At 42.3% G+C, this 26,853-nt stretch overlaps 1 protein-coding gene across 1 annotated transcript in view; it reads left to right on the top strand.

The window, feature by feature from the left end:
- Positions 1-3,146: 3,146 nt before the first annotated feature.
- LOC108801927 (choline transporter-like protein 3) overlaps positions 3,147-26,853 on the top strand; it is a gene marked incomplete at its 3' end in the record, with an annotated part of 45,887 nt that continues 22,180 nt past the window's right edge. The window contains exons 1-6 of the mRNA XM_018573834.1: positions 3,147-3,293; positions 9,206-9,348; positions 13,458-13,594; positions 16,800-16,893; positions 20,926-21,095; positions 23,088-23,177. Coding sequence (XP_018429336.1) covers positions 3,147-3,293; positions 9,206-9,348; positions 13,458-13,594; positions 16,800-16,893; positions 20,926-21,095; positions 23,088-23,177 — 781 coding nt within the window. The remainder of the gene's footprint in view (positions 3,294-9,205; positions 9,349-13,457; positions 13,595-16,799; positions 16,894-20,925; positions 21,096-23,087; positions 23,178-26,853) is intronic.

Here is a 26,853-nt window from a genome sequence, read left to right as displayed (position 1 = left end):
ATATATATATATAAAGAGAGAGGACTTTTTTATTTATACAAAATAGGTGTGTATACACAATATATTTAAAAAAATTGGATCCATTCATCATACCAAACTGCATGTACATTCGTTCTATGGCGAATGGCAGCAAAAATGAATGGTACAGTATTAATATAATTTCTTCCTGGGGGGAATGTCCTATCCGGAAAGTAGTGTATTATGGCCACAAGACGGAGTTGAGGATTGTTGGTCTGCACTGCATTGTGGTGCTATTCATTGTGAATGGCACCCCAATGTCTTTGCATTGGGGTTAAATTCATTGTGAAAAGCACCCCAATGCCATTCACATTGGGGTGCTATGTACTGTAGAGTACATTGGCACCCCAATGTACTCTACAGAAGGCCACCACACCACAATGTACATACCATCCATTGCAGTGAAAAAAACGAGTCATGAGCATTTTTAGATCGGTCGCTCTATGTTGATAGTCCATTCTGGAATGAATGAGCCAGCTTAATGCATTGCTGTCCTGGAAGACTAATGGAAATAGAGTTACCGGTAAGTCCTAACTCTGAATTTTAACTTGTACTGATGCTGAATACCAATAAAGTGTGAAAGGGTCTCAGATCTAAACAGATCTGTCATAGGAATCTATAGATACTGCAGAGGAGGATCCTGGAAGAATTGGAATATGTGTAATTGTATGAATATTTTTGCACATATTCAGCTACAGATAGGAAATGTGTTGGCCTGTCTCCGTCTAGTTTATTTGCATGGGGTCTGGGAATCCCGGCCTTGGCAGTTCTCACACCAGGTTATTACCAGTTCCATTTTCCAGGTTCTTACTGGCTCATCTAGATGTCAGTCTTTAGGGGAGCAGGATATTTCCTTGAAATAGGACCAGCCACCAGAAGCTAGGAATACACAAGATGGGTATTCAATGGCCTCTTACTGCATCTGATCTGTGTTTGTTTTTTGTTTTGTGAATATTTGCTTCATGTCCTAACATGAGCATTATGGGGGGCTGTAGTATAAACAGATCTCAGTTAAATGAGTTGTAAAGTCCCAGCATACACTATCCTATTATAACATCAGCATTGCAATAGGAATGCATACTAGAGGGTTTTTTTTTCAAAGCTTGTTTGAAAAAATCTCTTTTATGTAGTGAGTGCTGCTTTCTGTCTGGCCATCACTTTTATCAACTTCCTGGATTCCCGGTGTGCTTTGCATCTCTTTCTCTGCTGCTTGATATGATGCACTCTCGATTTCGTAAGGCTTCATATCCCATCATGCATTGCTTCTAGCAAACAATGATAAGGTTAAATTGTTTAGACACAGAGTTGTAGTTCAGAAGGAAGGCTGTGTGAAAGTTGTGACACAAAGAACTGCATATTCACAGGGCTGAGTGAAACTTTGTGACTGCATTGAGGAAGTACATTCTATGGGCATCTTCAACAATAATTACGTTTACAGACTTCTAGATCGATATGGTTATTAGGGGTGGTATAAAGCCTAGGGAAATTTAATATAGAAATACAGATTTATTTTTAGTTTTTTATGTTTAAAGGAGAACTCTGGGCAGTTAAAAAAATGAACCCTTGCAGCGAGGCTACGCCACGCGCTACAAGGGTTAGGTGCTAATTTTCGTCTAGGGTCTAAACTAAAAAGATATATTCACCTTGATCCTTGGTCCTGCGGCAGTGACTGCTCCGGCTATGGAATGTCCCTCGGCGTCCTCTAAGGACTTTTATTGCACATGATGACGTCAGCGGGGCTTAGACCACCAGAGCCCGGGGGAAAAGAGGCTGCAGGGACCAGTCTAGCAGGCACGCTGGACCAAGGGTAGGGTGAGTATACCTTTATTATTCTAGACCCTGAACCAAAACAAGCAGTTAACCCTTGCATTGTGGGGGTAGCCTCACTGCAAGGGTTAATTTTTTTGGTTCCCGGAATTCTTCTTTAGACCCCGTTCACACCGGGGCGGGTCGCCCGCATGGATCCGCCGACATGAACGATCCTATACATTGCTATGGGGACTGTTAATGCAACCGCATGGGTCTGCACGATCCGAACTGGCCCCCAGCCGAACTGCTCCCTGGACTATTTTTGCTACGCTGATCACTGCGGTTTCCATACAGGTTTCAATGGAACCGTGCTGATCAGTGCGGTTGTGGGCGTTTTTAATTGCGTTTCAGGCAAACTCACAAAACCTCCCTTGCGAGATCAGCTCGATAAGCGTGCTGATCCGCAACTGCCCTGGTGTGAACGGGCTCCTAACTAATGTTACAAAAATCTTTTTAAGAGAGCTGTTATAGCAAGCTTCCCGCAGTGTGTGTGCTGTACTTGACATTTCTTGGCATAACCTTCAATAGCATTCTTGGCTTCAGTACTGTTTCTGAAGGAGAACCTGGTAATGTTCACCCACAGCAACCAATTAGGGCTCATTCACATCAGATGCATTGGGACTGGGTTGACAGTCTTGCCCACCTCAGTGCCAAGGAATAGACGAGGCTAAAAACCTTGTGTTCAGTGTGGCCAGTGCAGACTACAGCATTGCTTTGGTGTGTGCTAAAGAAAGGATTTTTTTGCACAGCTTGCTATTGCCGCTACAGTGAAGAGAACTGAATGAAATATCACTTGTGACATTTCAATAAAGTTCTTTAAAAACTGCATATTTTTGCGGAATCCGCTGGTCCTCTGAGCACTGGCCCTGTATCCTGCTTTAGGATGGCTCCTTTCATGTGTGCTGTTAATCTGTATGTGTCTCCACAAATGCACAAGCCTGTCTCCTGCTCTCTGCTTCTCCTTCCTCCCTTCTTACTCTCTCTTCACTTCTCCCTTCCCCAAGTCGGTAAATGTACAGCAGCAGGAGACTGTGCCCTCCCATGAAATCTTTTACTGGACAAGAAGTTCAGGGAAGGGGAGCTGAGAGAGTTGAGTCAGCTGTTTGGAAACATGATGACTGTAAGTCCCTGTTCACACCTGGGCATTTTGACGCTCAAAGCTAAGTGCGACAAACGCTCAACGGAAGAAATCTCATTCATTTCTATGGTTCCTGTTCACACCTGAGAGTTGTCACAAGCTGTAAAATGCTGAAAGTTACATGAGCTTCCTTCATGCAGATTACAGGAAAATTCATATATGTACTCTATCACCTAGCATCATGATTGACTCTTCTAATTACTATGAAAATTCTTTGTTTCAGGTGTCAGGTGAAATTCCCACACCGAGACAATGGAGGCCTTCACTGTACAGGAAGTGCACAGATATCCCGTGGCTGGTTTTGTTTTTCCTTTTCTGGTCAGGTTTGGTAAGTCATTGTTTTCATGCACCATTTTCTCAGCTGCCTGAATGACTAGACTGGATGAAAGAGGCATTTTGTCAAAAAACAGACATATACACTAAATCAGTGCAAAAACCATGATGGTTGGTTAAAGTGATATTAAAGGAGAATTATGAGGCGAGTGATTTTCCGTTAGCCTCATAATCTGAGCCGACCTGTGACAATGAAACTGTCACAGGTCGGCTCAGTAGATCGTCAAGTGAGCGAACACATACTATTGCAAGCTCACTTCTCGATCTATCCCTGCAGAGAGCCATGACTGTCACTAACGGCTCCCTGCAGGGATTCCCCCCCTCCCCTGTCCAATCCTCCAGCGCTGACTGGCGGACCGGATGGGGGAGGGGGCGGGCACAGCTGGCTCTGCCTCTATATAGGCAGAGCCAGCTGTCACTCACGCAGCTGAGTGGATCCAGACAGTATTGTCGGGATCCGTTCCTGCTACAGCTCGCGGTATACTGAGCTTTGGGTCATGGGAGAACGCTAGTTTGTGTTCTCCTGTGACCCTTAGGAGAACTATGGGGAAAAGCCCTGACCCCATTGTTCTCCTTTAAAGACAAAAGGATTTTAAGCTATTTCAAATGCTCATTAAATCGTTTACAGTGGATGATGCTCCATGATTAAACGTTTTAGTTTGCTGCAGAATCAGCTGATCTTCTGAGCACTGGTCCTGACTTCTTGTTTTACAGGGACTCCTTTCTCAAGCAGAGTGCTATGCAGTCACCTTTTGTGTATGCTAGTCAACTGTGTGTGTCTCCACAAACACAGCAAATCAAGCTTCTCACCTCCCAAATCCCTTCTCCAAGCTAGTAGTTGAACAGTTGCTGGAGTCTGCTCTGTCCCTTGTGATCTTGTACTGGACAGGAAGTTTAGGGAAGCTAAGCTGCGAGACTTAGCCCTCGTTCACACCTGAACGTTTTGTAGCGTGTTCTACGCTCGACGAACGCTCTGTCCCTTGTGATCTTGTACTGGACAGGAAGTTTAGGGAAGCTAAGCTGCGAGACTTAGCCCTCGTTCACACCTGAACGTTTTGTAGCGTGTTCTACGCTCGACGAACGCTCTGTCCCTTGTGATCTTGTACTGGACAGGAAGTTTAGGGAAGCTAAGCTGCGAGACTTAGCCCTCGTTCACACCTGAACGTTTTGTAGCGCGTTCTACGCTCGACGAACGCTCTACAAAACGCTCAAAAATATAAATCCCATTGTATTCAATGGTCTCGTTCCCACCTTGGCGTATTTCCGCCTGTCCCTAACGCGCTACAAAACGGCCCACGCCTGAAAAGGTACATGTACTACTTTGGGCCGTTTTGTTGCGTGTTTCCATTGGGATACAGCCAAGTAGTCTTCGGAAACGCGCGTTTGTCGCGCAACTTTTTTACCGCGAATCGCGGTAAAAAAACGGGCGACGGTCGCGCGACAGATGCACATATGCAATACGTCTAGGTGTGAACGAGGTCTTAGAAGCAGCTGTTCAGAAACATGTTGATTGTAAGTGTTGGGGCAAAAAAGCAAAGCATTGCTTTGCCGGGCAATGTATATTTGTTTGATCTGGATTCATTATTAAAAAAGTTTGAGGGTTTAATACTAGTTTAAGTTGTTGGAGCCAGTCATGAATCCTCCTCCACTAGTCTGGTTAGAGTAAAGGAAAATTTGGTTAACAGTTATATGCTATTTCTAATAACTTGTTCTTATTGCCTTTTGCATTGATCATTTTTGCCTTATTTTATGATGGGCAGAAAAGGAAAATCTAGTTGTACTTTGGTATTTACATTTTTTTTCTGCCACTCAAATGTTCACTCTACCTTTAAAGTCTATGAATAGGGAAAACGCATTCTACTTTTAGTAAACTACAAACCTATTTGTGTTAGAATTTGTCTAAATTTGATTTGGGTTTTCAGAAAATGATTGTTATGATATTCCTGTATGCTCACAGAGTGCATCTGCTAAAGATATAAAATAAGCTGGACGTGCTCATGGTAAGAGGTGATACATTCCCCTTGCTCATGTTAAGTTAAACAGATATATCCCATTACTTCATCTTTTTAAATAGATACCCCATTCACAGGCTGACGCATCCTTCACTTAACCGTTTAAACACACCAGGAATGGGGTGCTTGTTCATGGAGTGTAGACACTAACGTGAGGTTGTTGCATCTTATTATTTTTGGAAGAACCTTTATAATAAAGAAAGCATACTGTATATGAGTAACCATGTTGTGGAGTGGATTCTATTGTTGTTACCAGACACACCTAATAAGAGCAGTCAATTTACTCATACAATATGGTATGAACTCTGTGGCTGTCAGTCTTGCAATACCTCATGGGATGTGTAGTTCCACAGCTGGAGTGCCGAGTTTGCCAACCTAATTTTATTTTACATGCGACCATTATTTGGTGCACATTGTGCCAAAAATGCACCATTTCTAAACCTACTAATGATATGCATCAAAATTAAATGTTATTGGGGCTATTATGGTCAGGTTTTCTTTTTCCTGCAATCGGCCACTGTATCCGCCCCCCCTCCCCTTTCACACACATACACGTACATGCACACGCACCTCTGCAGTGAGGAGAAGACATATGATGTCGCTGTGGCTTCTTGGTGGCCTTGCTTTATTTTACTTTTTACAGTGAGAGAAAGGACAAGGAAACCAAAGGATGGCCTAGGGCAGTGTTTCTTAACCTTTTTTTCACAGCACCCCTTAAAAGTATGCAAAGGTCAAAGACTTTTAGAGGGACCCTATGCAAAAACACACAAAAAGTGGGTTTCTCCCTTCACATCAAAGTGCCCCCTTTAAATCAAGATTCCGCTCCTTCACATCAGAGTCACCCTTTGCCTCAGTAGACCCCTTCACATCAAGAGCCTCCCTTTTACGTTCTAAGCTCCTCTTTCATATCAGAGTCCCCTCTTTACATTAGGAGCCACCCACATTTAGTCTTCCTTCCCCCTTTACAATCACAGTTCCAGTACCACAACAGTTCCAGGCACAACTAAGGAAGCCAGAAGGCACAACAGGGTGCTGACAGCGGCGCGCACTGCGAATTTCGCACAGTGTATGGGCACCTTATGTTTCAACATCTTATTAACGGCCAGTAAAATGGCAGGCCTGTTACGGTGGCCTGGAAGACCAGCGCCACAATATAGGTTATTGTCCACGGACACAGTCCTGCTTTTCAGATCTCATTAAATACACCACCACATTTCCTCATCAAGCTTACAGATTTCACTTGCGTACCTTTTGGTATGGTCTGTGCATATGTCAGAAACTATGCATAGACTTTTATAGACACCCGCCCTATATATATATATATATATATATACCCGGCCAAAAAAAGTCACGCACTCTAATATTTCACTGGACCACCTTTTAGCTTTCATTACAGCAGGCATTCACTGTGGCATCATTTGAATAAGCTGATGCAATGTTACAACGTTTATTTCCATCCAGAGTTGCGTTAATTTTTCACCACGATCTTGTAGTGATGGTGGGAGAGTCGGACCACTGAGTAATGTCTTCCCCAGCACATCCCAAAGATTCTCAATGGGATTAAGGTCTGGACTCTGTGGTGGCCAATCCATGTGTGAAAATGATGCCGCATGTTACCTGAACCACTCTTTCACAATTTGAGCCCCATGAATCCTGCCATTGTCATCTTGGAATATGCCTGTACTATCAGGGAAGAAAAATTCCTTGATGGAAAAACCTGGTCATTCACTATATTCAAGTAGTCAGCCGACCTCATATTTGAGGACATAACGTTACTGAACCTAGAGCTGTCCAACTGAAGCAACCCCAGATCATAACACTGCCCGCAATCCAGGTGGTGACTTTTTTTTTGGCCAGGCAGTGTAATATACAGTTTAAGGAGCAAAGTGTTCCAGTTCCAGTTTAAATTGCCTTTACTGAAGCCAGAGCACTGCAAGCTGTGATCTGATTTTATATCCTGTGCACCTTTCTTAAATAACCTAGTAGTGCCTGCCAGCTCGGTTTTCTAGGATATATCTGGTGGCAAAATCCAGCAACCCGCCAGTTATGACTTTCTTACATTCGGTCATCGTCATTACCATTTTTATTTGCCAGATATTAAAAGGAAGGATGTGAAATCAATACATTTCACTGTATGTATAAATTGTGGATTCATAAAGAGGATAGAATCTTTCTTTTTAGTGGCAATTTCTTTTCTCCTGCACTACTTTAATGTGTGTATGAGCAGCGTTTTCCATATATGAATCAGTAGTCTGTTTTTCTCCATTAGGTTTGCTTTGAAAGTGTACAATGTTCTTTCTTTCCATTTGGTCATCTTGGAAAAGGCAAACCTTCTGTTAACGCCCGCACATTACTTCTTGGAGCGTCGCTCTTTTACTTAGCCATTCTTATTTTAAACTTACAAATGAAGTTCTGGCAGATATAAAAAATTGCTATTCGCTGCAGTTGCAGATTTTATACTATTACATGTAGCTGGTGAAGGCACCTGGATCTCTCTTGATATCACTTTTCTGCAGTACTATGTACAGATGCACTTAGACTGGGAGAGGAAGGGGCAACACTAGCAGCCAGTCAGGCTCTGCTGCGATGCACATGTGCTGACAGGGGGAGGAGTGAGCAGAGTGATGATCTTCTGGCCGCACTCACACGGGCAGTGAGGGGGCGGTAAAACCGTGTGGTTAACTTGTGGTTTTACCGCTGCAATGTCAGCACTGTGGCCACACAGCATTGTATACATTGCTGCGCTCTCAGCAAAATAATCAACAGCATGTTGCGATAGGCGGTGCAGCTTGTCAAACACGAGAATTGAAATTAATGGAACTGCGCCGTAAGCGCAAGGATACATGGTTGCGGTGTAGTACTTCAATAGAAAATCCTGTTGGAACTAAAAAAAAAGGAAGCTGCACTATCACCTCCTGAACTCCAGGCAGCATGCATGCATCGTCAATCACCTCATCCAGTGATGTAATCCAACGTCAATCACGATGAACAATGCCGGCAACTCCCTGAAAACAAAAAAGGCCTGCTGACCTGACCGCTCACGCCGAACTCCCACCGCAAATGTCAGCTCCGGCCCGAATGTAAACAAATGGGCGGAGCTGATGTCATGACTCGCTCCACCCATTTATTTTCATGTCATGACAGCTTACTGTCCTCAAATGGCTTGAAACCAAATGGAGCCTCTGTTATGAAACAGAGTTTAAATGCTTCCTGGTGGTAACGTGTGAGAGACATGTTATTGGCGTACAGCTTGGCACATATATCAGGTCAGCCACTATTCTCTGTGGCTGTATTCTGTTTATGCACAACATTTTAAATTACCCTGGAACAGCTGTATTAAACACTCCTCCACACAGGGCCGGATTTCCCACAAGGCCAACCAAGGCCCGGCCTCGGGGCAGCAAGGAGTAGAGGGGCAGCAGGGGTGTGGAATTCCTATCTCCCGACGCACGGGACATGCAGTTCTGGGTGCCGGGCCAGTAGTTGTTTTCTACATTTAGCCCTGCTTTGGGCAAGCAGGGCTAAATTTACAGCGGGAAAGCCGCTGCTTGTTTTGTACAAGTAATCTTGGCGATGTTGTCAAGATCACTTGTATGCAGCCTACATACAGGGAGGCACATTGAGGAATCTGGCATTGGGGCAGCAGAGAGAGAGTAGATCCGGCCCTTCCAGGAGCCTCACAGTCTATCCTTGGTAAACGTCCATGCTGGTCCTCTTACTGCACATGCTTGCCACAGCTTTGTTCTTTCCTAAGGGTCATCCTCATAGCAGCTTATCGAAAACATCACAAAATTGTAGCTTACGCACTATGTATTGTCTGAACGTAACCTGGTGTAAGATGGGACTCTGCGTTTAAAGAACAGATAATTAGAATGTTTTCTTGCTTTTTTTGCAGATGTTCATCAGTGGATATGCTTTGATGGCTGGAGCTGCAGAGAGACTTGTATTTGGTTATGATAGCTATGGAAATGTTTGTGGGAGACGAAACACTCCGATCCCTAATGCTCCTTTTTCTGGAAAAGATATGACTAACAGAAAGTAGGTATTGGAATTACCTCTGTTATACTTGAGGGGAAATATGAGCCAGCTTCCCTTATCATGTATGTGAAACTGGACAGAGGTCAACTCTGTTTACATTGAGATTTGGCTGACTCTAAAGTAAAGTTTGTACTAGGGTTTGCAACTCAGTGACTAATGCCTTGGAGGGGTGTACACAAATATTGGAGGGTATTAATGTGTTATGGAGGAGTGATCAGTAGTTTTATCCTTGCAATTATGTGAAACATATAAGAAGAGCATTGTCACATTCATTAAAATTAACATTGTTCTAAGTTAAAAACCTCACAGACCTTTGGTTGTATAATGTTGGTATTTGAAACAATGAACTTCCTTCATTGCTTGGCAGTAACCAATCAGAATGTATCTACTAGGCAAATGATAGTTGGAGCATCAAGGGAAAAATCTAATTGGTTGTTATGCTACAGCAGGCACCATGTGTATCATACTTTGAATTAAAAGAGAACTATGGGGTAACCTTTTTTTTCCCTTCAGTTCTCTTTAGGGTTACGGGAGGACATATACTAACGTCCTCCTGTGACCCAAAAATCAGTATATAGCGGGCTATTGCCCACTATATGCTGAGCGCTCCGCAGCCGGGACGGATCGGTACAATACTGTTGAGATCCTGGCTGATTGACAGCGGGCTCTGCCTATCCAGAGGCAGAGCCATCTATGCCCACCCCTTCCCTGTCCATCCCTCCGGTCATCGCTGGAGGATCAAAGAGAGGGGAGGGGGGAAATCCCTGCGGGGAGCGGTGACAGTCACTGCTCTCTGCAGGGAGATGATTGGGAAGTGAGCTGATCGGCAGTATGTTTTTGCTCACTTCTCGATCAATAGAGACGTTAAAAATTTCTGCCCCGGGCGCCCAGAACTCTGGTTACGCCACTGATGGGGATGAGTGTAATTCAATTATCCCATAGTTTTCCTTTTTAAGGAGGCCAATTGGTGTTAGAGTGTGCTGTCCATATTACAAATGTTTTAGGGACCATCTTTTACTCTAGCCATATGCATGGTCAGGTGATATGTTCTGGTGACCATGTTACTCAGGTCTTTCAGAGCGAGGGGCAAGTCTGACTAGTTTCTTGTAAGTAATAGTAGTGCTTATCTTTTAGTTAATACTAAGTGCACCTTCAAATGGCGACTTTCTGCTATACCACAATAGGCATAGAAACATAAGTGGAAAAGTTCTAGACACTTTATCGTTCATTAAAGAACACAGAATTCAGTTAGGCTCCATTAACATGTGAGCTCTAAACATAAAAAACAAAGCATGTTATAATAGTGCATTGATCAGACTACTGCGGGGACCGCGTGGTACAAAACCGTGCGTCTCGCAAAATAGTCCAAGTACGATTTCAGGGGTGGATTCTACACGTTCGCGACTATAGTATAGCCGCAAACGAGCTGAATCCGTGCAGATCTAAAGATTTTAGCGCCTTCGGGCCATACGGTCTGCCGCACGGGAAACGCAAATGCTTTATGTGAATGGAGCCTTATTCTGAGGTGATTGCCTGTGTTGAAATTCTCCTGTAAGTGGTAGTATAACCCAATCAAAAAAAGAAGCTGGCCAGCCAGGTATAACTCTTGCCCGCTCCCAGCATGCTTTCGTTTTTACTAGGAGGATGGACATTTTTTCTCTACTTGTCAAAGTGTACCCCTTTTTTTTTACTAGAATCAGGCTCTGAAGTCAGGAAAGTCTTTCGTTTTTTAAATGAATAGGGCAGGCCAGAAAGAGAAAAGAAAAGCTGATTGGTTGCCAGTAACAGTGCAGGTTATTTTTTGTTCTGATGAGGTAGTATGGGCTGTACCATTTTAAAGCAAGCATAATTCCAACTCACATGGCCTTCCTACCAAGCACCACTATAGCACTACAGACCTAAGATGCAAATAAACTCTTTCTACTGCCCATGGATGAGCAGTGTGAACATTGCCCATGGATGAGCAGTGTGAACATTGCACAACATTTAGGCATTGATGGGCTGGTCACAAAGAGCAACTTCTGTTCATGTTGCATGGTGTAGGTCACTGTTTTCTATGGCTGGGCTAGCTTGAACACAACTTCGTCATGGAGCTCCCTGAATGCTCTTAAAGCACAAGGACAGAAAATGCTGAGGTAGGTGGTTATATTTATAAAGCTTATCTACCTCCCTGGGTATAATAAAATAACTTTTCTGTTTTTTTTATTTTTTTCTTTTAAATTCTTTATTGACTGAGAAAAAAGTCAAATACAAAAAAACATTGTATGTGGTTACAGAGTATGGGCATAAATTCCACAGAACTCGTAATAAAATGGATTACTCCGCATCAAGGTAACATAACGCATCCGAATAATCATGACAGCTTAGTACTGTCATATGTGCATCAACCGTCCCATTCAGCCGTAACAATTCTGTACATTAAGGCTCTGCGACTAAGTACTATTCTCGGGAGAAGACGGTGTCTCTTAGTTGAAGGAAAGGTGATAGCAGAAAAAAGTGAGAGGGTGTAGAGGGTCGGGTCCTGGCCGGGTCCCACGACATCCACCAGGTTCTGGGCGCCCACAGAAGTCGAGCGCCCCCTTAGTTATTCCCGGGGCTTACAAACCCTCCAGGTTCCTCATGGCAACCCCTGGGACAGAGTCCCGGTCAAACCGGCTTGTGGAGGGGAGTCCCGGGCAGAGATTCTGTAGCACAACCATGGGCTCCAGGTGGCATTAAAGCGAGCTTCTGTGTTTTTTAGCGTGGCAGGTAGGTCCTCAAGTTGGTAGATATCTTGGACTTTGGAGAGCCATAATCTGACTGAGGGTTGGAGGGGATCCCGCCATCTCAGGGGTATGCACGCCCGAGCCGCATTCAACAGGTGATGTGTCAGGGAGCGTTTATATCTGGGGATCGAGTGTTCAGTCAGATGCAGTAAACATGCTGCTGGGTTGTCCCTGAGGTCTGCCCCTGTCAGTGTCTCAATCCGCTCCAGTACTTGCCTCCAGAATGTCTGTATCTCGGGGCACGTCCAAAAGATGTGTAACATCGTGCCCGATGCCCCCCCCCACACCTCCAACACAAGTCTGGGATCGAGCTGTTCATTTTATGGAGCAACCACGGGACCCTGTACCAGCGTGTCAGAATCTTGTATCCTGACTCCTGGTATCTATTTGCTATCGAGGCTTTGAATGTCATCGCCAGGATAGTGGCCCTCTGCTTTTCTGTTTTATTAGTACAATTATTCTTTGAAGAAGATCTCTAACCTAGGTCCGGTGTCAATGGATAAATGCAGCATGCTTTTGACATCAGTTTGAGATAAGGATCATTCAGAATTAATTGACAGGTACATTTGACCTCCTTCTGACCTGCATTTTATATGCTTTAAGCTGCTTTTGCATTCCCACAGACTTTTATGGAGAGAAGTAGTTCTGTTGTGAAAAAAGTTAATTCGCACATGCCCTATTTATTTTGGGTGTTGGATACGGTGGTGGCCAGCCAAGGTTACAAATTATTCTCAACGGCTTTATTGTGAATATTGAGTACCATAATGGTCCTCTAAAGCTTGGCCATACACCTATAGATTATCTGTAGATTTTCTATGGTCAGATATGGTTCAGTATTTTGCTTGTCGGCCCTGCTGGCTCTCAAAACACCTGAACAATGCCTGCATCCAGTCAGATTGTTCAGGTATTTTGAGAGCCAGTGGGGCCAACTAGCAAGATACTGAAGCTTGGCCCAGTGGGAGATTCCTCTATCCACACAGTTTAGCGTAGATGGAGGAGTCTGTTTTCCATCTGTCCATTGGCTAATAGAAATAATTTATAGGTGTATAGGCAGCTTTAGAATGTCCTACTCTTTCTACTGTCATTATGTGGTGTCAGCCACATTGTTTCCTGACACAATCCTCTAACACAAAAAAGGATTAATGTGTACAGCAACATTGATAGATCACTGTAGGAACTTCATATCACCTTATTATAGCATACGTTAACACATAATTGTTTTTGGGGGGAGCATCCCCAGGCATCCTCCATCCAGTACATTATTTGAATAATTTTTAGTATAAATTATGTTTTAATGTAAATCTGGAAAAGAAAATCCCCAAAATATGCTTGTATCTTTCACAGGCATGTTTTTTTCTTGAATTCATGCAACTTGCAATTCAAAAACTTTAAGATCAATTCCACCTCATTGTGTGTAAGAAGTTGTCCCCAGGAACAGCTGACAACATTGCAGGACCTGCAGCACTTTGCTAAGAATAATGGTAAGCCCGAAGAAGTTTGCTTTAAAGAATTGCTTTTTAGAATTCTAAATATATATATATAATGTACTTTGTATTTTATTAATGTTTATTAGGAGTGATATGGAAGAAGAACAATTTTCTGTTGAAGTCAGAGGGGAGTGTGTTCTGCACAAACAAAGGGATTCGACATTTACCAGCCTGGACATTTATTAACTCTTTACAATCACAAACTTAACCTGAATTTTGGGTGAAATTATTCTGTAAGAAAATGTGAGGTTTCCCATTTGTGTAGATACTGTCCCCGGGAGGCTGCCCTCACTCTTCCACTTTATGTATGGGGGCAGTCATAGCTGTCACCCAGGCTGGACTTCAAACTTGCCTGCTTTTGTTCATCTTCATAACATGAGGGGGAGGTGATGAGATTAGTAGATTAGACAAGAAAAATTCCATTGTTTGAGCTTCCAAATCATCTCATAGAAAGTGTTAAGGACACTGCATTTCTGGCAAGATCAACAGGTATTTTCTGTACTTGCTAAAAATGTTCCATCAGCTACAGTCACTGCTCAGGTATTTTGACAGCAGCACACTGGACCTGAGTGTGCTAACAGGGGCACCCATTTGAACAAATTGTTTCCGGTTTGCCAGTTAGCACAGCGTATGTTGTACCTCCTGTACAATTTCGGAGTGACACAGTACAGAATACAGCTGTATGGACACTCAAGTGATTGTGGTATTACACAAAAACACTAGATGAATATGGAAATGTTTACTTGTGCCTGTTTACTTGTGCCTGGTACATAGAAAAAAGTGTGAAAACAACAGACACCAGCTGGTAGATGACAGAATATCATGTCTCTGTGCAAAGTAAAACTTCCCCAGGCATTTCTGATGGGTGTGACATACATTTTTTAAGCGGCTCTAGCCTTAGAGATATTATTCATGTTGAAGCAGAAGTAAAGGCTCCAGACCAAACCCTTGGTTCAGCAGAGAAATCCTAGTGCTTGCATTGAAAATGTTGCTTATCAAAAATTATTTCGTCTTCTAAAATTAGGTCACATGATCCCATTGTTCTGCCTTCTATTTGATAAAATACAGCAAAGCAGGAGATAGTCCTAGGTAACATTTCATGTAGTCACAGCACAGTTCTCAGAAATGACACAGGAAAGTACTATGCTGATATTTAAGGATTTACTTATACATTTGTACCGCGTTCTGGCCACTAGATGGATTTGATTTTCCTATGCTCCCTGGCTCTATCTAGCAGCCATTAAGCGGGGTGAATGTAAAAATTAGATGTTCGCAAAGCAAACTGTAATGCGAACATCCTAATAAAGCTGGATTGGGAAAATACCTACTTTTTTGTTACACGTTCCCATATACATACCATAGCTTTACAAAATATTTTAAAATGTCTGCTACCATTTGGTTTGCTGAAAAATCTTAAAACGCCCTTCGTTTCCCCCTTCTATGTACTGTTAGGGAGGGAGCTGGGGAGTCGTTTGTACCATACCATGTTTGTACTGCGCAGATTTTAGTATCAGAGATGCACACACGATCTGTCCTAACAAAGGCTTAAAGATATAGTGGTCTTGATGGTACATTTGTATATGAATTTACTTTTTTTTTTTTTTTTAAATGTCCCGAAGTGTCTCTATAGCGAATTGCTTAGTATGTTATTCAGAACAAATCAATCCTCTTATTTTTGGAATGAGACATAGCATACCTTCTGTTTTAAGAAAGCTTTAGTGATTTGGTTACAGGGCTTTTTGATTGTTTTAGTTCTTTCTCACCATGACCTGTATGGTTATACTGTCTAATTTCTACTGAAAAAGATGTAGCTAAAATATAAATTGATTAGTAATGAGTAATATGTTCTGTGTATGCCAAACCATGAGCTATTAAAAGCCCATCTTCAGGCAAAGAACAAAATGTACCCACTAGAAAGAAAAAAAAACTTTAACCCTTGCAGTGCGGGGGTAGGGTACTCAAATAAAGTTGTTTTACTTACTTGATCCCGGCTCCCGTGTCCCTCTGCTTCAGATTTTGGAATGTCCTTCCGTGTCCTCGCATTTCAAGCAGGTCAATTAATCTGCATAAGATGTGATGACATCAGTGGTCCTTAGCCTGCCAGAGCCCAGGGGAGAAGAGGCCGCTGTGAATAGTCTAGCAGCCTGGAGGGAGCCGGTGGGATAGAGGATTAGGTAAGTAAAATGGCTTTAATAGTGTGCTCTAGACCCTTGGTTCTCAACTGGTGGATCATGACCCAAAAGTGGGTCGCGACATGCCTTCCTTCTAGGTAAGAGACTCCTCAGCCTCCCCCTAGCGCAGCACCATCAGTTCTTGTGCCAAGCAGCCATTCAAAATATGGCCCTGCGTGTCAGCTTGAGGTGTGATGGGCTGGAAGTATGGCCATAAGGGAGCTCCATCCATACGTGCATTGTTTACAGCTCCCACATGTGCCCTGTAGAAGTTCCTGGACTGGACTGATGTCACATTCTATCTCCTGGCACCTCTACATGTGAGAGCAAGAGAGCTGTACAAGCAATGCACATGTGGATCCATTACAGCACAGCAGCCCACACTGGACACCAGGCTGAGGAACCATTCCAGTTCTCATATGATAGGGAGACTGCGTGGATCTAATGACCAAGGACAAATTTGGGTCCTGAGGTTACACAGGTTGAGAACCACTGCTCTAGACAAAACAAGCACGATTAAGGGTACGTTTTTTGTTATGGTACTCTATTTGTTCTGGTGACCATTATCACTGGAACTGAAAAAATTCAAAATTTTGTTGTCATCAGAACAAGAATGGGTAATATTCCAATGGGTTCCATTAGTTCTCATGACCCTGCTGACCACCAGGGATTTCCCTCTCTTTGGGAGGATTTCCGCTCACCTCTGGTTGTGGCTATCAGACAGGAAGTGCAAGTAAGGAAGATAGCAAAAATCTGACAGAGGTTAAAACCCTCCCTTACTCTATCGAAAACTAACAAAAAATAAATAAAAAATGGGCTTCAGGTCTATTTTAAGAATGTACAGTTTGTTGTTGGGTTTTTTTTTTTGTGGATAGTTATGTTTTTCTATAGAAGCAGATAAAAAATTTTTTAGAAAATTTGATTTGCCACACCTCCACTTTATAGAATGGCTCTGATAAGGATTGCTAACACTCTAATGATTTTATTGCAGTGAAATAAGAAACTAACTTTTCCTTATCTTGACTCAGGCTCTCACCTATGTGTATATAAAATGAACTACACAGAATATACAAACCATCCCATGGTTTCAGAATGGTGTCCTGTACTGCCAGTATCGCCAAGGTGAGATTTTTCTGTTTCTCTTTTATTTAAAGTACACGTAGAGCACTGACATGTTTTTTTTTTTATAAAATACAGTTCTTACCTTTTTTTTTTTTCCATGCTTTACCAATTCTCAGTGATGCTACTTTCTGTAGCTTCTTTGCAGCAATGTCCTGCCTTTGTGCATTAACTCCAGGGATGGAAATGTTACCCTGGACTGGCTTTGTCTAGTGACAATGGCAGACCCTGCTTGCGCAATGTGTGCTGGTGCAGCTACATATAGAAGAGTGTGGGAGAGGGTGACAAGTCAAGAGCACAGTTGGGAGAAAGAAAGAACATATCAATGCAGTGCGGTGTTATTAATGTTTTCACTGCATCTTGTAGAGTTTCACATGTTTACGTTCAAATATTAGATATATGATTTCACTTTATCAATAATAAGTATTCCCTATGTAACCATTCTACTTATCCACCCCTTATGTCTTAATTACCTGCCAGCAGCTTCAACTTCCTCCCCTTATGATGACAGCGAGAAAACTAGGTTACTTCTGGTTTATCATTGACAAGGTTTCCAGTGCTTTACACTTCCTGTTCATTCATGAGTTTCTGAATGGGTAGTAGCACTCAATACAGAGGCTTCTCCCCATTCAGAAACTGGTTGATCATGATTTTTTTCTGAATGAATGGGAAGCCTCTGTACTTTTCATTCAGATCAGGGGTAGCGGAAAAGAAGATTGAGGGCTCTGTGTCCTCAATTTCTTTTTCTATTTTAAAGAGGAAAGGGGGGGGAAAAAAACCACATTTATTATTTTTGTTCTTTCCTCGGGCGCAAAAGAAGCTAGCTATGGCCCTGCATTTACAACATCCTGTACACTCTATTAGTCTGCCTGTAGTTACATAGCCAAACGTGCCTACCTTGTTACCCCTAGCTGTAGATGACAGCTGCTCCTTTTAGGGAGCATCATTGTCAGTACAGCTGAAACGAGGCACCATGCGTTGCTCTGAGAGTCCACCCCCAATGCTTTGAGCTGGGGGTGCATTAAGGGCATGCTTACCCAATGGGTATGCTTTGCCATTATAATCCTAGTGTGGTATGAGCATCATCCGTTTGGATCAGCAGGAAATCTGTGAAGAGATCTCCTGCTGAATCAGAGCTGAATGGAACAAATGTAATTTTTTTCCATCCGTGTCTATTCAGTTTTTTGCCCAAAAAAATTACATTTAAAGTGTAACTACAGCCCAAACCTTTTTGGTTGAGTAGTAAAGGAAGTGAAAATATATCTCCAAAGTAGGATTAATTCCCCCCAAATAGTTGTCTCAGAAACAGTTGTCTTGATTTTGAAAGGTTTCCCCTCACCTCTTGTTCTGGTGACAACTGTAACATTTTTGATATCCCATTGCATTCTATCACAGTTGTCATCGGGACGAATCTACCAAGCGGGTGCATAGACAGCAAAACCTTGATAAGGGTTCTAAACTTTCTCCTGCCTATACATAAACTTTAGTATTTCATTTTTACATTCTGCCTATTCTAATCTGGAAAAACATAAAACAACATTATTGTTAATAGGATATTATGTGTATGAAATGCTATTCCTCCTTCCTCTGGCTTGGAATGATCAGATGCTCTCCTGCTATAGGCTCAATTAACAAAGCTAACACACCAGGATAAGGAGTGTAAAGCTGGCCATAGACCTAATAGATCTTCTGCAGATGTTTTCTGGTCTGATGGAAAAAGTGCATCAGATTCCTCCTTCTGTGCTAAACTGTGTGGATAGAGGAATCTCCCCCTGGGCCAAGCTTCAGTATCTTGCTAGTCGGCCTCGCTGGCTCTCAAACTACCTGAACAACGCCTGCATCCAATCAGATTGTTCAGGTATTTTGACAGCCAGCTGGGCCGACTAGCAAGATACTGAAGCTTGGCCCAGATTCCTCCTCCATCCACATAGTTTAGTGTAGATAGAGGAATCTGTTGCACTTTTTTTTATTTGACCATAGAAAATCTGCAGAAACTCTCTATAGGTGTACGGCCAGCTTTATTTCTAAAAAAAAGTGTCATTTTATTTTAAGCTTAATCCAATGAGATCTGAAAAACTAGTCATACGATTAAACATAAAGCATCATATTCTTGTGCTAAAGGTTTGTGAATTGAGCCTAAGGGGTGTAGAAGTGGTATATGTGCCATTAGGGAAAGGGATGTGGTATATCGGGAAGGAAGTAGAGTGACACCCAATGCCTGATATGTTGTCAGTAGTGGTACTCCAATTCAACAGCCAGGAGGTGCTTTAAAGGAGCCTTGCAGTGACCCTGACATGAAGAAAGAGTCATAATGCACATGTTCATACACATGTCCACATGAAAAGAAGGCAACTAGTACACAGGATCTTGCTGACAGAACCTGGAAGTGCTCTGATGTTTGTAATGTTTGTGCAATGTTTATCTACATACAGTGTTTAGTGCAAAAGTGTTCCATTGGTTGCTAGGATGATAAGCAGTTCAAACTGTCTTCATTGTAGCAACAAAGTATGCTAGGCAGCCCAAGCTGTCTGCATCCTAGCAACAAAGAACTTTGTGGATTGAGTCCCGTGTGTCCCAGCAACACAAGATGCTAGATGGTCTGTGCCACCTGCATCCTAAGCTACTGCTGCCTACCATCCTTCGTTGCTAGGATGCCAGCGCCCCTAGTAGAGTGCATCCATGTAAACATTGGAAGGCTTACATGCATTGTTCATAAAATAAAATCATATTCAGCAACTCGGAAGCAGATTTTACTATTCCGATTGCATGGATCGGAACACACCGCAAGTTTACTAACCTTTACACACTTTGTGCATTGATGAGTGTTTGTCTTTAGTCCTATACAATAGTTATTAAGATGTCCTTAATCTGAAGCCCTCTTGCTATGCTTCTATGGTTGATGGTTTCTCATAGTAGAATCTAGTTTTGTAATGAGCAAGACTTTTAACCAGGAGACTGGAGGCATTCTGGTGAGTTATATTTACACTAACTTTACTGCCAGTCAGCCTCCCACATGCACTTATTGGATTTATTTAAAGGATTAGGACAGATGTCATATGCTTATGAAATTGAAATAAAACAAACAACAGATTGTACATCCTTATCTTGAATTGTATTGTGATTTGTAATGTCTTCCTTATATTGTAAAGCGCTGCGCAAACTGTTGGTGCTATATAAATCCTGTATTATAATAATAATAATAATAATAATACTAACTTTACTTAAAGATATTCAGAATACCTGGAGTCATGTATGCTGTCCGGTGGAAATTAATTGTCCCATGTCACTCTAATGTTTATGTACTAAAGTGAACACTAACTGCCTGTTTTGCAGAAACACCTCACAAAAAACACCTCTCCAGAGTCCAGAGGGACTCTGGAGATTATGGGGTACAGCAGTCAACTCCTGCCCAGCCAGAATTCCCCTCTAATGATAACTACCCTGTGCCCAGTAAGGGTTAGAATATAGATAGAAGAGCAAGTAGTAAGCAAGGCTTAGCTCTTTGTCATTGCTTAGTCCTAAAATGGAGTTAAGGTTGTGGGGTTCCTGCCCAGGTACATTTACTTTCTGTTTAGTTGTGAATAGGGTTGGGAAAAGCTGGAGCCTCTGTCAGGTTTTTATTGCTTTCTCTATTCCTGCTGGGGAGATTCCCCCCCACGTCCTGTCCCAGTCACAATTTGTTACAAAAAGAAAGGAAAATATCCTCAGTGAGGACACCCAGCTGTAAAAACTTGACAGAGTTTCTGATACTAACCTAGTATGTCCAGAATGGAAAAAAAAAAACTTTGGCTGGAGATAGACTTTTTGAAACCCTGACAAGTTTGCTTTAACATTGAATTTAACATAAGCTAAACGTATTTACTGCTTATAGTACCACAACAACTTTTGGTGGTTATACTGAACAATACAGAAACGGATATGTGTATGTCAATGATTGAACATCTGCAAGATTAGAATTTTGTACAGAAATAACAAAACTTTTTTATTCTAAACCTCAGTAAGTCTCTGTTCTCCTCCTCTTCTGTGGTCCCACAGCAAATCTTTCCCACTTTTCAACCGTTGTGTCCCTCAGAACCCTGACTGTTACAAGCACTTCGCCCCTGTTCTGATTGATGTGGTTAATGAGGTGGACTTGTTTCATCGTGTCCTCAGTGGGATTATGGCTGGAAGAGAAAATGTCATAGGGTTGAGCATCCTTGCAGTAGGTATGGAGCAATACTCCTTTTTTTTTTTTTTCTTAATCGATCCATAGCAGGTAACTTAATCTGGTTTTTAGGCACAGGGTGGAGAGAGTTTGAACCTCTATAAACTTTTGCTGGTGTCTCACTTCCTTTTCGTATATGGGGGTGCACAAATGACATAAAGATTGTGTTGGTAAAAAAAAGTAGAATTTATTTTTCTGTAATGTTTCCCATTTATTCCCACCCCAAAAATAAGGAAAACAAATATATATGCATCCAAATTTGCTACCAGATTAACCCCTTCCTGACCAATGACAGGATTATCCCATTTACGATCGTTCAGTTCATTAACGACAGGTGATGGGATAATTCCATCATGCGGTACAATAAGCGCTGGTCCATGAAGGGACTAGCGCTCATTGAGTTATTGCTGTTGCTGGGTCCTTGGGAGTCTGAGTCAAACCCTCAACAGCAGATTAGGTGGTTACAGCAGAATGATCACAGCGATAGCTGATCGCTGTGATTGCAGAGTCGTGACAGTCACAGAGCCGACAGCAGCACACTGTGTTGTGCAGCTGCGAGCCGACTGTGTGTTGCAAACTGATACAAAATATCTTTGAGCAAAATATTGTATTCTCCAGAGTTACTAACTATCAAATCCCCTGTTATTAAAAAAAATAACCCCTTAGCGCCCCCTAGTGTAGTAATGAAATAAATAAAAAATGTAACAACTTTTCTTATTTTTTATTTAAAAAAATAAGAATTTATATATGCAAATGTCACGTTGAATTAAAGCCCATTTTGTCCTTTAAAAAAGGGTATAAAATATGTGTAGGTGCAATGCATAAGGAAGATGGAAATTAAGGTTAAACAAACGCGTTGTAAAAATAGCAAAATTGCCCTGGTCCCCAGGAAGGAAAAAAAGTTCTGAAGCTATGTCACTAAAGAGTTAAAGCACTAACTGTCCTGATAAAAATAAAAACAATGTATAATGTGCTAGGGATGACAAAATCTAAAAGATGTAACATTTGTAGCACTGAGACATTGCCGAAACGAAAAGAAAACTGCTCTGGGACTATAAGACAGCAAATCTTCCCTTTCTGAGTATAGCGCGCAGGGAAGACACAGGTGAGTATTAACCTCTGTTACAGGGTTTTTGTTTTTTTTTACACTTTTTGCATAGATCTACTGCTTGCTAGAAGTAGATCTATGCAAAAAAACGGAGGCTTTAATTATCCTTTAGCTCCAAATCTTTGACCCTAACACCCATATGTGAAACCTTTGCTTGCAGCATTTCATTCATTTGTAAAAATGTAGGGCTGGTACTTATTAAAATTTTCGTGTTCGATTAATCAAATTTTCTTTTTAATCGATTAATTTCAATTAATTATAACACACATATAGATCCAACTACATTGGCCTATACACATACAGCACAGCAATGAAGTAATAAAATGAATTAGGATCACACTAATCCAGCACTTTATTATTCTGAGTTGCCCCACTCAATATGGCAGCCGCTTGAGTGGGGTAACTCAGAATAATAACGTGCTGGATTAGTGTGATTTTATTACTTCATTGCTGTGCTGTATGTGTATAGGCCAATGCCTTGGCTGGCGCTCGTACAGAAAGTTTCTTGGGCAAACTCACCGGCCAAAGTGGCTCCGTCGGCTAACAAAGGGAAGGGGGAGGAGTCCGGTGACATCACGGACATCGACGTCACCGGACTCCTCCCCCTTCCTTTCGTTAGCCGACGGAGCCACTTAGGGACATCGACGTCACCAGTTCTCCGACAGGACTCCCGGGAAGCCGGCGGAGAGGTGAGTGTTTTCATTAGCGATCAAAAGAATTTTAATCGATCAAAAAGTTTAACGATTAATCGAGAAATTAATCGTTAATTTCCGCAGCCCTAGTCAAATGTATTAATGTAAAGTTATGCTACACTATATGTTAGTTTACATTTTTTTATGTATTTACTTATAATGTGAAAACAGAAAATAATTTGTCTTTCCACAGCTTTATCTGTAGTGATGGTCATTTCATTTCGCTACATCAGCACTCTCATGGTCCACATCTTTGTAGCTTTGCTTATGTTTGGATTACTGTGTAAGTACCTTTTTAATTACAATATGTAACTTTTCTTTGGGTATGAGTAACAGTCTTTCTTTCTTACTTGTCCATTGAGACCGACAGGAAGTGTTTCCCCTTTGGGTTATACTGCCACCTACAGGTGGACATCGACGTCACCGGACTCCTCCCCCCTTCCCTTCGTTAGCCGCCACGCACATCGACGTCACCGGACTCCTCCCCCCTTCGTTAGCAGTTACGGACATCGACGTCACCGGACTCCTCCCCCCTTCCCTACATTAGCCGACGGAGCCACTTGGGGAAGGGGGGAGGAGTCCGGTGACATCGATGTCCCTGACGTCACCAGTTCTCCGACAGGACTCCCGGGAAGCCGGCGGAGAGGTGAGTGTTTTCATTAGCGATCAAAAGAATTTTAATCGATCAAAAAGTTTAACGATTAATCGAGAAATTAATCGTTAATTTCCGCAGCCCTAGTCAAATGTATTAATGTAAAGTTATGCTACACTATATGTTAGTTTACATTTTTTTATGTATTTACTTATAATGTGAAAACAGAAAATAATTTGTCTTTCCACAGCTTTATCTGTAGTGATGGTCATTTCATTTCGCTACATCAGCACTCTCATGGTCCACATCTTTGTAGCTTTGCTTATGTTTGGATTACTGTGTAAGTACCTTTTTAATTACAATATGTAACTTTTCTTTGGGTATGAGTAACAGTCTTTCTTTCTTACTTGTCCATTGAGACCGACAGGAAGTGTTTCCCCTTTGGGTTATACTGCCACCTACAGGAGGATTAGACTGGCAAACAAAAAAAAAAAACTGTAATCCAGCCTTCGCATAGCTCCTACTACTACCAGCATGCCTTAGTTTTTTGCTAGTGTCCTAGGAGGGAGGACATCTTTTGTTTTTTTTTGGCTCCGCTGATTTTAGACTTAAAGTGACATTAAGTTTTCAAATCTTTTCCTCCCCCATGCTGCTTTAAGAACTTACCCTAAATGACGCCTCATGATCTGATCATCTTCTTCCTTCCACTTGTATTCAGGAGTCCCTCCAGTGCTGGTGCCGGTCTCTGATCCACCGCAGACTCCTGTCTTTTCCTTTCCAACGATGTCTGTCCGACATGCATTCAGCTCCACTGTGTCTCTCCTCTTCTCCCCCCCGAAGATCTGTACTGCGCCCGCCCCATGATCCTGCTCGGCTACTTGAGAATCTTTAGCTCTTTGAACGGGAGCGAGTGGCGGAGACGGAGGTAAGTAATTACCTTTTTTGGTAACTTTTTATTTTTTTTTCCATGTTTTTGCATATATATATCTACTGTTTGCTAGCAGTGGATATATGCAAACAAAAAAACAGGTTTAATTGTACTTTAACCTACTTTTTCTGTAGCAATGTTTTTTCTCTTCAATCAAGATTCATCTCCATGTTGCTCTAGGAGGTCTCTTTGCTTTCTTGCAGCTACCTGGCACAGTTGTCCTCAGTCTCAACTTTTAATGTTAATGTGACTGGACTTCACTGAATCAGACATTGCAGGGTGAGGCTGGAAGTGATCCTTGGGTACTGGGCAATGTTTGAGTGCTTTCCAGACTGGTTCTGGCTGTGATGCACTTTCCAGGTCCAGAGCTGTTAGCATTACCTATCTCTGAAGACTTACTTCTGCGAGTGGGCCATCTGGCAGAGACATGGGAGTTCCCTAATTTTTTTTAGTTGCTGGAAGCCCATTTTGAATTACCCTTTTCCTGTCGTCTTCCCATGGAAGTGATTTACAAGTGCAGACGTAATTCCACTGTGTGGAGTGTCGTGTGCAAGCTCCATGTCCTTTTTCCTGCCAGACTACGTTGAAAAAGAATTTCCCCACTTCTGCTCCTGCTTCGAGGGCGATATGGAACTTCGATCACTGATTTGTTCTTACTGTCCGCCTGCAGTGACCCTTTGTCACCTCTGGCCACTAGATCCTTTGGTCTTCAGAGTTATCTGCTAGCTACCAGCTGTACAGTTTCCATGAGTAATCAAGGCCTAGCCTCCTACCTTGAACTTGTATATAGCTTCCCACATTTGCAGCTGCAACTGGACCAAGTCTGGCTGTTCACAGTACCGCCAGAACACTGTCCACTAACAAATGGGGGTGCCGATGCATGTAGCATATACAGTATATGCAAACATGTAGCCTGTTGACATTGGAGTTTTTCCTCTCCTTGGAGTTCTCTCTTGCTCTGTTGGGTGTTCAAGGCTTTATTTTGCAGATTGCCCAGCTTATCTCTGGATGTAACTGTAGAGGCTGCAAATATGCCACTGTGCCTTGCCCTGCACATTAAGTGCCTGATCTGACTGTGTTATTGCTGCTTTTGTGCCTTTGGCTATGGAAACTTTGTCTAATACTGAATCGCTCAAGTCACTGACTAATGAGCTTTCCCCTGAGGAGCTGAAATCTTCTAATATTACTCCTAAATTGATAGACTGTTTCAGTCTATATTCATGTGGTGTGCCACGCTCTAAATCTGGAAGATCAGTCTGTTACTTCTACAAGTACTGTCTCTGGCTTTGGGCCATACAGGGCCCCTGAGGCCTCCATAACCTTCCTTTCACACCCTCCTTTTTGAGTTGTTTCTGTATGAAGATTTCTGTATTAACATTGGATCTTCTATGTGACTCCCCCTGTTAAATCCTCTTTACCTCTGTGGGATTTGAATTTGGTGCTTTAGAAGCCCCCATTTGAACCTCTAATGAATATCCATCTCTCTTCTCTGACTCACAAGGTGTATTTTCTTGTTGATAGCACCTCAGTTAGACAGGTGTTTGAAGTTAGTAGCCTTATCCTGACCCATTTTAGTCCTACATTGGAACAAGGTGGTCTTGAGGCCTAGCCTTTCTTTCCATTCTCAAGGTGGTCTCTGCATTCTACCTTGACCAGTAAATTATCCTTCCCTCTTTGTGTCTTGCTCCAGTGCACCAGGAGATTTATCTCCACTTTCTACATGTGTTTTGGACTATTCAAATGTATTTCTCTGCCACCTCTTCATTCTGCCAGACAAATTCTCCTTTTGTCATTTTGGATGGGCCCAAAAAGTGTACCCCAGTCTCTAGTTCCACCTCTTTTAGGTGGCTCAGACAGATCATTGTGCACGCTTATAATCTCACAAATCGAGTACTCTTCTTTTCAGTAAAGATTTGCCTTCCATTCCCAAGGTGGTCTCTGAATTTCACCTTAATCATTACTTTGTCCTTCCTTCTTTGTTTGTAGTCCAGTTCACCAGAAGGGGATTTATTTCTACTACTAATACTACTAATATGTTTTGGCTGTTCGAGTGTATCTGTCTGCACTTCTTCATTCCACGAAAAGCATTCACTTTTTGTCACCCTGGACGGGACCAGAAAGGATGCTCCGACCTCTAGTTCCACATCTTCTAGGTGGTTCATACAGACTATTGTGTAAGCTTATTGTGTCAAGGAGGGCTGTGAGTACTTCATGGGCATTTTAGCATCAGACCTCTGCTTCCTAGGTTTGCAAGGCTGCCACCTGATCTTCACATCACATGTTTTCAAAGTTTTATCAGGTGGAAGTTTTAGCCCCCCCTCGAGGCTAGCTTTGAGCGTAAGGTCTTTCAGGGGTTCTTTGAGCTGCAGGTAGTTCCCAAAGTGGTCACACAATGCAGCTTTATATTCCACCCATCACTAGGAGTCCTTAGCACAGAAT

This window comes from Nanorana parkeri, unplaced genomic scaffold (genome assembly GCF_000935625.1).
Source record: "Nanorana parkeri isolate BGI_ZX_2015 unplaced genomic scaffold, ASM93562v1 scaffold2561, whole genome shotgun sequence".
In the NCBI taxonomy this organism is placed as follows: domain Eukaryota; kingdom Metazoa; phylum Chordata; class Amphibia; order Anura; family Dicroglossidae; genus Nanorana; species Nanorana parkeri.
This window is presented reverse-complemented; position numbering and strand designations above follow the sequence as displayed.